General features: G+C 42.2%; 1 protein-coding gene across 1 annotated transcript in view; it reads right to left on the bottom strand.

The window, feature by feature from the left end:
* The window catches only part of LOC147022886 (dynein axonemal heavy chain 9-like), a 318,333-nt gene that overhangs the window by 208,576 nt on the left and 95,170 nt on the right, over positions 1-14,587 (bottom strand). The window contains exons 22-28 of the mRNA XM_085890311.1: positions 14,148-14,577; positions 13,389-13,643; positions 8,545-8,730; positions 8,146-8,276; positions 5,460-5,586; positions 4,344-4,496; positions 3,301-3,426 (exon numbers count right to left, since the gene is read on the bottom strand). Of these exons, the coding sequence (XP_085746437.1) occupies positions 3,301-3,426; positions 4,344-4,496; positions 5,460-5,586; positions 8,146-8,276; positions 8,545-8,730; positions 13,389-13,643; positions 14,148-14,577 (1,408 nt within the window). The remainder of the gene's footprint in view (positions 1-3,300; positions 3,427-4,343; positions 4,497-5,459; positions 5,587-8,145; positions 8,277-8,544; positions 8,731-13,388; positions 13,644-14,147; positions 14,578-14,587) is intronic.

Raw genomic sequence — 14,587 nt, 5'->3', positions numbered from 1 at the left:
TTTGCACGATTGTGGTGAGCTCAAAAGGCCCACCCGTGACTGGCTCCGGGCGATAGTTCCTGGAGGGTCACGACTGAATTGTCCATCCGGTGGGCGACGCGGTCGCGATTCGAGTGACGTGGCCGTCCGCACGCCAGCGGGCGCGAATTCACAACTATATATATATATATATATATATATATATATATATATATATATATATATATATATATATATATATAAATATATATATATATAGATATATATATATATATATATATATATATATATATATATATATATATATATATATTGTTACGGATTTTAGAATCCGGTCTAATGAATGCATCCACACATCCAGGTCCTCAGACAGTTATTTCCTTAAATGCCTGTTCAGATTAGCCCCATCCCCATGTTTAGTGGGATTTTAAATGTGATGTGTTGAAAAGAGTAAAGAATAGATCCCCTCTCTTATGGGAAGCTTTTTTCTTTACGACAGACACATTTATGCACATCTTTCGCGAGCACTAATGCCCGCCTTTTTTTCTTCAGCAATGTGTACACACATTTCTTTCACGAACGCCGAGGCCCGCCCTTTTTCGAGCGCACGGGTTGTCATGGTAATGGCGCGCAAGTGGGGCGGGGTGAGCTTGGCGGGACACTGCGCCCGCCGAGACGGGCCACATATATAAAAAGAATTGGAGGTCCGTTCTAAAGAAAGAAAGCAAGAGAGGAAGTGCATGAGAAGAGAAGCGAACAAGAAGCGAACAAGAAGCGAACAAGAAGCGGGCAAGCGAGCCAGAAAGGAAGCGGGCGAGCGAGCAAGCGCGAGCGAACAAGAAGCGGGCAAGCGTGCGAGGGAAGAAGCGAGCAAGAAGCGGGCAAGCGAGCAAGAGTGCAAGCGTGCAAGCGAGCGAGTGAGCTTGTGGGTGTCTGACCAGCGCCAACGAGACAATTTGTCCTTTCCAGTGCTTTAGCAAGCGAGTGTGTGGTACGCGTGTGGGTGTGAGCAGCACCGACAACGAGTGAGGCACGGGTCAGTCACCAAGTGAGGAACGGGTCAGTCAGCAACGAGTGAGGCACGGGTCAGTCACGACGAGTGAGGCGCGGGTCAGTCACCAACGGACCGTGTGGGTCATTGAACGTCACCAGTTTCGTGAAGTATGAGGAGCTGCCTGTGTCGCAGCACCAGGGTCTAAACCCATGACAGACGATCTTGGTAGCTCCCCCCTCCCCCCACTATAGACGTCGACTGGCGTTCAAGGGTGTTCGCGATTGGCTGCACAGCAAGGCTGGGTGCTGGCGACGGACAGTACATGCACACACACATTTCAGGACGTTTTCACTTCATGGACGACTACTCTCTGGTAAGCGAGACGACTCTTCCCCCCCCCCCCCTTCAATGATCTGCTGGGTAACCTTGTCTGTGTTTAGCTGTAAGTCAACCCCCGATAAGCATCTGCTCTCTGTCTCTTTCCTGTCATTTTGATTGATTTTGCCTGCTTAATTATTCTTTTCGATTGCTTTGGAATTTATTCACTTATTTACCTCAGGAAATAAAAAGTTCTTTTATTTATTTATTTTATTAATAATAAATCATTTGTTCACTTCGAACTTGTCCGTGTTTATCCTTTCCTTCCATTGGTCTAGCATTGTCCGAACCTAGATAGACTGGGAGGTAATTACCACAAATTTGACCAAAAATAGTCGGCACGCAACAGCGGTTAAAACGCTCGGCCGCCCTAATTAAAATCTAATCGAGATAACATTGGTGCTTTGCCGATGGCACGCTCCCCGTTCAGGTCACCACGTGTCCTCGAGTTAAACAGAATAATTAGACGGCGGACACTGGAACTCGTGGTTGACTGGGTGGCGTTCGTGGTTCTAAAACAACCCACCGTACCACAACGTTAATTGTGAGCAGTGGCCCCAGGTCCGGCTCTTCCGAGGACAACCGGGGATTAATCCCTGAGTGACAAGCTGGTGTCTCAGTACCCCTGGCCGTAACAATGTGTGTGTATATATATATATATATATATATATATATATATATATATATATATATATATATGTATAGATATACATATACAGTCAACCCCCCCTTCATTGCGGTTCACCGATCGCACCCCCGGTTCATCGCGGGTTTTCCCTTGGAACGTAACTAATTTTTTCTGCGGATTCCCCTGGTACATCGCGGTAATAATAAATAAAATATAAATGATTTAAGTAATAAATCATAACGCGTGGTGCTCGACCAGTCACACAACGCACGAGACAAAGTTTCGCTTGTGAACTTCGAATATTTTCTACGTTTTTTCTCCAAGCCCCACGATGCCGCCCAAACGCCCTGCACCTTCTAAGGTTTCTGGCAAGGAACCAAAGCGCCAGAGGAAGGTCCTGGGATGCTCCAGGAGAAGGTTAAGGTAAAGGTTCTCGATATATGCTTCTGGAAGGAAAAAGCTTTGCCGCCGTTGAACGAGCACTGCTCATACCCAGCACCTCAAAACCGACCAGACCAGACTAGTCGATCTCCGGCACCTCAAAACCAATCACTGCCAAACCGACCAGACCACACTAGTCGATCTCAGGCACCTCAAACCCAATCACTCCCAAACCGACCAGACCGGACGAGTCAATTTTTGGGGGAGGCGTCCATTCATCGCGGATTTTCACTTAGCGCGGGGAGGTTTGAACGTAACCCCCGCGAGAAATGGGGGATTACTGTATATATATATATATATATATATATATATATATATATATATATATATATATATATATATAAAAAGATATATAAAATATGTGTATAAATATAGTCAGTGTGCTCCTTTGGTTTAATTTAATATTCCTGGCTGCAAACCTCCTGACTGGTGATCAGCAGGGCAGAGACAATGTGCTCACATGGAAGGTGACACTTGTTGCTGAGGTCATCAAAGGTCAACAGAAAAAATGGCAACATCATTTTTCCAGTTACTTGGAGCGAGGAAGATACATTTACAATGGTTGTGAAAAATTAACATTCTATCCCCATGGAAATGCATTGCTCCCCCCCCCAACAACTATTCACCAAAATCTAATAACTTTGTCCTGGTCACACACCCAATCTGTCCACCAAGTTTCGTCGGAATACATCGATAATTTTTTGAGATATCCTGTTCACTGACGGACAGACAAACAGGGGTGGAAACATAACCTCCGTCCACATTCGGTGACTGAGATAATGAGCAGTCCTCATTTGGCTTACAGTAGGCTTCAGCCATTTTAAACATATATTTTTACACGAGGAAGCCTGTCAGACGCTATCTTAATGGAAATCAGTACCTGAGCAGGGAAGTCAAAGATCCATTGGTCTCGAGCCTTATCCTCATAGGTATTGATAGCTCCAACCATCTGCTCTCGAATGGTCGCACGCATGGCATTGAGTAGTCGGTTGAGCCAAACTTCTGCCTACAGATATATCATGGCAAAAACATAAACCAGAACTAAAACAGACTGACAACTGATCATAATGTCAGCACCAAATACAACTGCTTGTAATAGCTCAGAAATAACAGCCATTCACAACAGCTGTCGTACATATACTCATCCGACATAAACTCCGTGCCAATCATGCCTCTCAGCCATGATGGCCAAAAAAATCACTCAATTTATGATTACTGCTACTGGCAATGAAGAACACAAAAAGGAAGTTACCGGTTTGGAATAAAGTGAAGCTTTCCAAAAGGGCTACCGAGAAGCCTCAAAACTGTACTTCCAGTGGCAGTTTAAACTCCAGCTAAACCAAGGTTGCACAACGCATCAATACTTATTACACACACACACACACACACACACACACACACACACACACACACACACACACACACACACACACTGATCTCATAGGCATTCCAAATCAACTGGTCAAGCATTTTTGCCCTTGCTGGGGCAATGTCAGGACCAGTGTAGACCAGAGCCCTCTATGTCAAGGGGAGCTCCAATGCCTTGTACAGTCAAAATCAGAATGAAGGATCCTACCGAAATTAGAAATTCAATGCAAATCATGTCTCTCACCCATTATGGCAGCTATGGTCACTGACCTTCATATGGTGACCACAACTATTTGCCAAGAAAACAAAAATGAATAGTTTCACATTGTATGTCTGTGAATTGGAGTGTGATGCTACATGTGGATGCAAGACTAAAAACGAATACAATATGCTACCAAACGTTTTTAAACTATTGAGACAGGTGAACATCATGAAACCAGATGCAAGTACGAGCCAGGATGATGGTGTGACTTCTGATGCAAGCATGAGTCAGGAAATGGGTTTCACTTACAATGTATAAGCATTAGTCTGGATGTCTCCCTACAACACACTGACCATGCCTCTGCAGTCGTAGGCCTTGCTGAATGGCACGAATTCACCCTCTTTGCTGTGCATGCCTCGGCTTTTGAATTCATCCTTCTCATCGGTGGCAGTCCCAAGTTCCAGTCTTGCTATTCCATCAAACAGCTTGCACAGGTGGTGTTGAATCTTCACAATAAAATCCAGACAGCAGTTCATGTTGTCACAAATTTATACATTTTCTTTTTTAATTATTATGTGTATTATCACCCAAAACTTACGCTGTCACTTTCTTCAAGTCATGTTTGATGGTGCCCATTTTTGAAGAAAATTAATTATTTGTCATCAAGTATGAGTACATTTACCGTTGTCATTTTACACATGTTCACTATTTTGAATAATAATTCCACCATTATTTATACTCGTCACTTTGTCTGGAGTTGCTACTTTTCTTTGGGTGCAATTTCAATTTGTTTCAATACTTCCAATATTAATGCTAAGCCTGCTGTTGGCTTAACGGTTAAAGTGGCTGGCTTAAGATCTTAGGGGTTTGAGTTTGAGCCCCTGCCCGCCGTTGAATTAGCACCAGGTGGGGTTGACTCAGCCTGTCATCCTTCTGATGTCAGCAAAATGAGTATCAGAGTACTGGTAATAGAGGGGTCACTGCATAAGCAGCACAGCCATGCCCTCAGAATATGATCCAACCAGCATCCACAGGCTGCACACAACAGCTAACTAGTTAGTATTAATGCTATTTATTTAAACTATGATGTGACAATTTACAAACTATGATGTAACCAGACTCAGTGGTGTAATGGTGAAAGTGTCCGCTCTGAGTCTTGCAGGTCGGCGGTTCAAGCCTTGACTGAGTCATACCAAAATGGTAAGTGCTGCTTCCTTGCTTGATGATCAGCATTTAAAAGGATAGAGCATGGACAAACAACCATATGTTGGCAACCATTATGCAGGCATGATGGGGTTAATGGCCTCCTCCTGCATTGAGGTTCCTTGTAAGGGAACTCATATCCATGCTATCAATCTCAAAGAAAGTAAATTTTGTTGAAAAACTAGGACCTGAACTTAAGTCTGATAGATATGGCATCCCAGAAAAATGTTTGCATAATGTGAAATTATTTGTAAGCCAGTTATTACCAGATGGGGGTTCATTCCCTTGGAGAGAATATCAAGAAGGTCAGCTGATGAGACGAAGTAGAAGCGAGGGAAAGCTTGGCATTTTGTGTCCAAATATTGAGCCAAAGCTTTCTTACAGATGCTCAGCCTGAAAAATAACACAAAAATTCCAAGAATAAAACAAAAATTATTGAGAGAAAAATGTTTTCACTTCCTCACACAAATGTCATTCTTACCGCTAACTTGATCTAACTTAACATGCATTTATATATTTATATGCAAATATAGAATAGAGAAAGCCAAGACGCGAACGTAGAATTCTTCTTACATTCGCTTCTTAAATATATCAAATTAAAGTCTTTTTGCTATGAAAAAATTAATATTAGCGAACTTAGTGAGCTTCATACTTAACGCGTGCACATGAGAGAATAGGAAACAACAACAACAACAACACAATACCTTGGCAATTTGGAATCGGTGTCGCTGGCTATGACCCTTTTGCTTCCGGTTTTTTTTAAACGCTGTGCGGTGTATAAACACGATTGGGTTTTATTTCTATCTTGTGAATAATACTTAACGCATGCACATGAGAGAATAGGAAACAACAACAACAACAACACAATACCCTGGCAATTTGGAATCCGTGTCATTGGCTATGACCCTTTTGCTTCCGGTTTTTTTTGCTTCTGGTTGTTTTTTTGCTTCCGGTTTTTGTCATGGGGAATGATGCATGCCGGGAGATAAAGGCATCGTCGGAGACATGAAAGACCCAAATATCAGACATGGTGTATATTTCCTCCACTTATTTTAATAAAGATATCTCCCGCATCATCAAAAAAAATTTTTAATCGTGATTTACATTATTTGATCGCTGATCCTGAATTCAGGCCGAAGTAACCGGAAATTGCGTATACAGTTGTGAACAAGTTGCAGGTAAAGTCAGAAGCGAATGTAAGAAGAATTCTACGTTCGCTTCGAGGCTTTGCCTTTTCCATATAACCTTCACATTACCTTCACAACAACAACACCGCCAAGAACAGGATCTCATCTGCAAAAATAAATATTACCTCAAAACAACAACTACACCGCCTCGAAGAGGATCTCATCTAAAAAAAAAAAATCCTCAACATTACCTTCACAACAACAACTACACCGCCTAGAACAGGATCTCATCTAAAAAAATTAATATTACCTCAACATTATACCTCAACATTACCTTCACAACAACAACTACACCGCCTAGAACAGGATCTCATATGCAAAAATAAATATTACCTCAACATTACCTTCACAACAACTACACCGCCAAGAACAGGATCTCATCTGCAAAAATAAATATTACCTCAACATTACTTTCACAACAACAACTACACCGCCTAGAACAGGATCTCATCTGCAAAAATAAATATTACCTCAACATTACTTTCACAACGACAACTACACCGCCAAGAACAGGATCTCATCTGCAAAAATAAATATTACCTCAAAACAACAACTACACCGCCTCGAAGAGGATCTCATCTAAAAAAAAAAAATCCTCAACATTACCTTCACAACAACAACTACACCGCCTAGAACAGGATCTCATCTAAAAAAATTAATATTACCTCAACATTATACCTCAACATTACCTTCACAACAACAACTACACCGCCTAGAACAGGATCTCATATGCAAAAATAAATATTACCTCAACATTACCTTCACAACAACTACACCGCCAAGAACAGGATCTCATCTGCAAAAATAAATATTACCTCAACATTACTTTCACAACAACAACTACACCGCCTAGAACAGGATCTCATCTGCAAAAATAAATATTACCTCAACATTACTTTCACAACGACAACTACACCGCCAAGAACAGGATCTCATCTGAAAAAATAAATATTACCTCAACATTACTTTCACAACAACAACTACACCGCCTAGAACAGGATCTCATCTGCAAAAATAAATATTACCTCAACATTACTTTCACAACGACAACTACACCGCCAAGAACAGGATCTCATCTGAAAAAAAAAATCCTCAACATTACCTTCACAACGACAACTACACCGCCAAGAACAGGATCTCATCTAAAAAAATAAATACTCGACGCGAACGTAGAATTCTTCCTACATTCGCTTCTGACTTTACCTACAACTTGTTCACAACTGTATACGCAATTTCCGGTTACTTCGGCCTGGATTCGGGATCAGCGATCAAATAATGTAAATCACGATTAAAAATTATTTTTTGATGATGCGGGAGATATCTTTATTAAAATCAGTGGAGAAAATATACACCATGTCTGATATTTGGGTCTTTCATGTCTCCGACGATGCCTTTATCTCCCGGCATGCATCATTCCCCATGACAAAAACCGGAAGCAAAAAAAAAAAACGGAAGCAAAAGGGTCATAGCCATCGACACGGATTCCAAATTTCCAGGGTATTGTGTTGTTGTTTGTTGTTGTTGTTGTTTCCTATTCTCTCATGTGCACGCGTTAAGTATGAAGCTCACTACGTTTGCTATCATGCAACATCACAATATAGATAGTACATCGGCCTAAACTTGCACTTTTCTTTTTCTGGTCATGGTCAGTACTTGCATCGGTGCCAGGTCAATGCTGGTTTGTTGGCTGCAGTGATAATACATGCTTGTTCAGTCTGTTCCTGTATTTCTGTACAAAGAAAATGTGATCAAAAACTCAACATGCCTGCTCTTCATGTCTTCAAGCTTTTCAAGTAGACCCTCCCTTGTCATGGTCTGCAGCACATTAGGTGTCTTCTTTATGCTGTTCACCAACTCACGGAAATCGTTGTCAATTCTCTCAAAACAACTAGAATCCTATTGACAAATGTGATGCAACAATTAAACTTGTTTTTGCAAAATAAAATAAGTTGAATTTTTTTTTTTTTTTTTTAAAGAAGCGTTGAGAAGGAAAACACACTTGCAAAATCTTCCGAGGATTTCTCATGAGATCTGATATAAATCTAATGAGAATATCAGATCTCATGACTTTAGGACAATGGACGCTCTGTTATGCTACATCGACATGAGTAAGCTAGGCATAGTTGTTCATCAGATACAATTCCTTTTGCAGACAAATACTGACCTCGGATAATTGGGAGCGTATGTCTTCAGAGCCAATGAATATATTCTCGAGATGAGACCAGGTTGTCTGTACCTCAAACCAAGCAGACAGCACTGCGTCCACTTTAGCAAGTTGCTGTTGCCAAGCAGAAAGCTCATCCACGAAGAATGAAATTTGTCTGGAGGATATGAGATTTTGTAACTGCACCTGGAATGGTGAACAAGTCAGGCTGAATAGTTACATCAAGTGGAAAACAGAAAATGAGATTACACTTACTGTTAGGAAGATATGCTGACCCACGTGAGAGCCAAGCAAACAATTGGACCTCAAATTTTTTATGGCATTAATTATTGTAAAAAATTTACTGCAATAGGTTTTGTTGCATTGTTTTATTCGACAAAAATAACCCATCAATTAATGGTGAAAACTAGCAATAAACAACGCCTCAGTTATTGCCACCTTTTTACAAGGTCAGACGGGGAACGTTTTGGAGCGCAAGTCTTTCACAAGCTGGCTAGTCAGGCATCACATGTTCAACTGAAGGTGATTTGGGCAGAAATTTATTGTGCCAGGGTGCCGACGATAACTCGCCAAATCTTCATGAAAGACACCGTTGCATCCTTAACATCCACAAACGACGAGTGTTGGCTGACGGATCCCACAGCTTGACGTTATTCCGATGGATGGCACACATCATGATGTGCATGATTCTTCGCCCTAGCTGTGAAACACCAAGGTGACAGTTTACAACTGGGTTGACATGTGAACCGAAACTAGACAGTTTAGAGGTGAGTGTACATACCTTTAAGAGCTATCAAGTTAATAATATGTGGATTAATGTAAAACGTACTCATTGGTTATGTTATTAGTAACCAATTTCACAGCAAACCATATAATTTAACCACCATCACCTTTTCAGCTTAAACTCATGAACACTAGGTTAAATGTGGGTACATTTTCCCAGCTGATGGATTTCAATTACATTCTATGTATAATGGAGCAAATGTTTGTATGTAGGCATGCATGTGTTGTGTTCGTCTTTCGGCTGCTCCCGTTAGGGGTCGCCACAGCGGATCATCCGTTATGATTCGCCTACTGATTTGGCACAGGTTTTACGCCGGATGCCCTTCCTGACGCAACCCTGGTCGCCTCTTACGACACAGGGATAAGGATTGGGTTTTACCATGATTCCGGGCTGCCCTACACCCTCTCATAGCGCGGCCCAGTGCAGAGCTCCCGTCCTCAAGCGATCCTCGAACCCAAGCCTCCGAGTAGCCGGATTACAGGCGCACACCACTACGCCCGGTTATGGAGGCATGCATGTATGTACTGTATGTCATATTCACAATCGCCATGTCCTCCATATAATATAGGTTTTCCGTTCAGTGTAAAACAACCGAAGTGACTGTTAAAAGGATTATCTAATATCTAAGGGTTGGAGCCGATAGGCGTCATGGGCCTTGTGAAGGCGACAGTTCATTTCAGCCTTGGGCTTCAGGTCTCTGGTATCAGACTCCATGGGCCAGCACAATTGGAATTATCCGAGCTGTACAACCACAATGTGTTATATGTAGTATGCACATAAGCAATGCGCATGTTTTTGCTTCAACTACGTAACCCAGTTCTTTTTACTTTCTGGAGTGATCGAGGCAGCGGTCTGTTGCCTATACACCACCCAAATAAAGGGATGTGTCTGAAGAACGTGATGCATGCTTGGGACAAGATCACCCATAGGGTGGGTACTCTGCTAACACGGTTCATTTTTACTACGAGTCAAATTTATGGGCAACCTTGATCTTAAAAAGATTCTCATTTCAACCATAACTCGAGAATTGCTGCCGTATACGTACGGAAATTTAAGAGACGATTCATTGCCCAAGCCAGGATAGAAAATGGATATTTAGTTAATGAATTCCAGTAAATAAGGATCAAAGTTTGAATATAGGGTTTTTGTCAGGAGCTTGGAATTGCGGATGTGATTTGTAAATTAAAACGGATTAACAAATAATTCATCCAAAACTTCACTTCTCGTTTTCATCATGATACAACAGGATGGGAAAATATAATTCCCCCCCCCCCCCTCTAGCTGCAACAATGTAGCTGTCGATTGCATCATGTTATGTATCATCGGGGAATAAAAGAAATGTATTTTCCCCAGACTGAAAGGCCAATGGAAAGTAAGTTTATAATTTAAAACAAGGCAGGATGAAAATAATAATTTGTTTTCAATAACCCGACAGCGCTTATAGTTCTCACCGACTGAATTTTCTTTTCTTTTTACTTCTCAATTATGGTAGTTTCCATATGTTTGCGGCCATTACTGTTGGCTTAGGAGGTTATTTGGACCACTTAAATTTTTGCTGTGAAGAAAAACATGTGGTCAACTTTATGGCATTAACCGGTGTTTTTGGAGATCGTTGTTATTGAAAGAGTTATTGAAGTTGAGGGATCGGAAACTTTCCTGCATATTTCTATGATGTTGCTTCAACTACCAAAAACGCTTCAATAATACAATCACTTTTGTAAGTTGCACCATGTTTGCAAGTAGAGTATTGGTCTTACAGAATCCTTTCATTTACCTGCACAGGTAACATAATGCTCCGCTTTTTAATTTCGCCCCCTATGTACATGTACGCCTAGAGTACCTGCTCGCAGTTGAGTGTACTTGTTCATTTTATCAACCCTAGATATATTGAAGCCATATAAATGCCCCATCAGTTTTCAACTCATTTCATCCAGCAGTTCAGGAGTGTATCTGCAATAGTTATCATGTGCAGCCTGTGGCTGCATCATTTTCTGGGGGCAATGTTATGGGTTAGGGTTTGGGTTAGGATTGGTGTTGGGGTTAGCTGTGCTGCTGATGCATTGCCCTCTATTACTAGTGCACTGGTACTCATTTTGCCGACCTCGGAAGGATGGCAGTCTGAGTCAACCCCACCTGGTGTTAAATCAACAACGAAAAAAGGGGCTCAAACTCAAGACCCTGAGATATTAAGCCAGCACCTTAACCGGTAAGCCAACACCATGCTAAGGAATGTATCCAATCAAGCAAACGCACAAATAAACACAAAAACAGACACGTCTGGAATTGTATTATGATGTGTGTCACTGGAAAGTACATTTTTCACGACACCCAATGTAAAACCAAACCCTTACGATGGTCGTCGGTGTTCGTATGCAGCACATGATTGCAGGTTAGCATCAGCTCTCGCAGGGGTGCAGCTGTGACACTGATAGAGTAATCGCTGGAAGGTGGGGCAGGAATTTGGAATTTGGTCAGGGTGCTGGCGATAACTCATTGACTATTCGTGAAGGAGGACAGTGTGGGATCTTTAACGTAAACCAACCAATGCTAACAGACAGAACACCTAGTTTAATATCCATCTGAGGGACAGCGAACACATCTGGGCTGCTTGATCTCGGTTCGAATCTCAACCTCTCTATAACGCTGATCAGCTTACAATTTAAAAAAAAGACTCATAAGCTTGTCAAACACTTGCATGATGTCTTTCAATCCTGACAAATCTCACTCTCACACTATCTCTCTCCGAAAAGACCGTCTGACAAACCCTCCCATCTAATTTATTAACAATTCACTTGAGGAAGTTCATCAGTCATTCAAACTCTTGGGTATCATTTTCAGCCATGACCTTTGTTGGGAAAATCACATTTAAAAGTTGGCCTCCAAAGCCAGCCGCCGACTGGGCATCCTCTGTCGTACAAAGTCCTTACTTGGCACACCTGAACAACTGAACTCCTATCCACCGACAAAGCCTTTATCACCACCTTGATGGAGTACTGCTTTCCCCCCTCTGTGATGGTCCTCCTGCCTCACATCCTGCTCAGCTTGATGTGGAAACGAAGGCCTTTAAGATCATTGGAATCTCCTGCAATGAAGCTGAGTCTATGGGCCTTTCACTTCACCATCACAGACAGGTTGGTGGTTTCTCTGTTTTCTACTGCCTCCTATCTGGTCTTACACCTCTGCTCTTTAGGTACTTTGTTCACCCCACCCCAGACAGGTTTCTGCAGGGCTCCCATGGTCCACTATGAAACTCCTTCAGGTGAAACTACCTGAATCCAGGATCACTGCTCACATACACTCATTTGTTCCCCTTTTTTTCCTCCCTGTGGAACCAATTTCTACATCTTCTCCAATCTCATTCTTCCCTCCAGGTCTTCAGGACAGCTGTTTACCACCATGTTAGATCATCCCCAATCCAGAACCATGATATTTCCTATCCTCACGAACCCCTCCCCCCTCCCCCAAGCCCACTCCACCACAATCTCTCCCCTTCCAAATTTCCAGTTGTCCCTCCTGAGAGTTTCTTTCTTTATCCATCGTTCCACCCCATGCACATCCTCTCCTGCCTCCCATCCCCCCCCCATACCCATTGTTTGTCCACCTCCCACTGTCTTGGCCTTTGGCTCAGCTGTTGGTGTTTACCCCCTCTCTCAACTGTTCCTTTTGTCCCGTTGTGTCGTTATCCATTCAGTGTACTAATACTAGCTCTTCCATGAGCCTTGACTGTCATCCTGGTATTTTACAGGCAGGAGAATCATCTTCACCTTAACTGCATACAAATCTTTATCCTCCTTTGCTGTAAGCATTACTTCCACCACCAGTTCATTCAAGCCACCCAATAAAAATAAAATGAGTTGACTCATCATTAAAAATCCCAGATGAAAGCTATTTGATTGAACTTGCTGCTTAAATCAAGATGTACAAGCCTAAGATGAGTTATTTATTGTTCGTTGAAGGTGTTATCAAATCAATGTTGAACTGATGTTGACAAAATAAGTTCAATATAATGATTCGGTTACACTTGCTATCTGGGAATTGATTCAAGATTTTCTGCAGTTACCTGGTTATCCTCCAGAGTCTCAATTAATTCTTCATCATAATGCAGCAAAGGTACATCACTGTGAGAATGTTGATCAAATTGAAAAGTAATGGCTCCCCAGGTGATCTCCAAGTCATGAAGGACCTTTTCAATAGCCATCTCCTTCCCAGCCCTGTCAACGATGGTCCAGACAAGATCTTCACGCTCATGCAATCGCAGGCCAAGCAGAGCTTCCAGGGTAGTATCTTGGTTGACAGAGAAAGGCGTACCTGTGGCCTGTGTAAAACAAACAAAAGGATGCAGAAGATTGTGGATGGAGAATTGTAGAATAGGTTTGTTGTGCTCACATGAATAATCGACTCTCATTGGCACTGCATGATCAAGGGCTGTTATTATTTGAAATTTTAATGACCACAAAACAGGCTGACATGAAAGCTTAAAAGGCAATGTATATAGTAGGTCTTTGAGCTGTGTAGTTTGGGTTACTTTTCTCATCCATATTTTGGAAGGAATGGTAGTAGGATGTCCTGTCTACTGCAATTAACTGTTGCAGACATTACAGATCCCATGGTATCTTTGGAAAAGAGTAAGCGATGTTGTGTTAGTACTCTGGTTAAATTTGAAATTTCTGTCATGATCTATGGGGGGTGGGGGGGGAGAGGGGGAGCACAGCATGAGCAGTCGACCCATACCCCAGAAGCGATGCAAACAAGGAACCAGGGACTGCATACCCATAAGTTAAACCAGACAATAAAGTAATACTTGTGACTATATAATAACCTGTGTGAGCTGAAGCCAATGGTGATCCCGGATGGCAGGGCTCTGGAGTTCTGAAAGAACACTTAGTGCAGCCAAAGTTGTTTTGATCTCCTGCTGAAGTCCTAAGAAGGCATCCCAAGCACGTGTTTCTTTGTCCAAGTTTCGCAACTCATTGGCGAAGTGCCGGCACATGTTTTCCAGAGCTTCAAGATCTTGTTTCTTCCAGGGACTTGAAAACCAAGCTGCCAGGCTGCTGTGCACCATGTTAATAATGTCCCATAGGTCCTTGAGCAAGCAAGCCTCATATCGGCACAGCTCAAGGTTTTGCCCGTCTGGCATTCCAACTTCAAAGAGTACTGATGACTCAATCAGCGTTTTCAATGTTTCCTCCAGTGAGACCATCTCCTGGTTCAGGAGGTCGAGCCAATTATAAGGCTCCACACAGTCATATCTATAAAAGA

The sequence above is a fragment of the Eptatretus burgeri genome, chromosome 7 (assembly GCF_056783735.1).
Source record: "Eptatretus burgeri isolate ZD-2024b chromosome 7, Ebu_testis_v1, whole genome shotgun sequence".
In the NCBI taxonomy this organism is placed as follows: Eukaryota; Metazoa; Chordata; class Myxini; order Myxiniformes; family Myxinidae; genus Eptatretus; species Eptatretus burgeri.
This window is presented reverse-complemented; position numbering and strand designations above follow the sequence as displayed.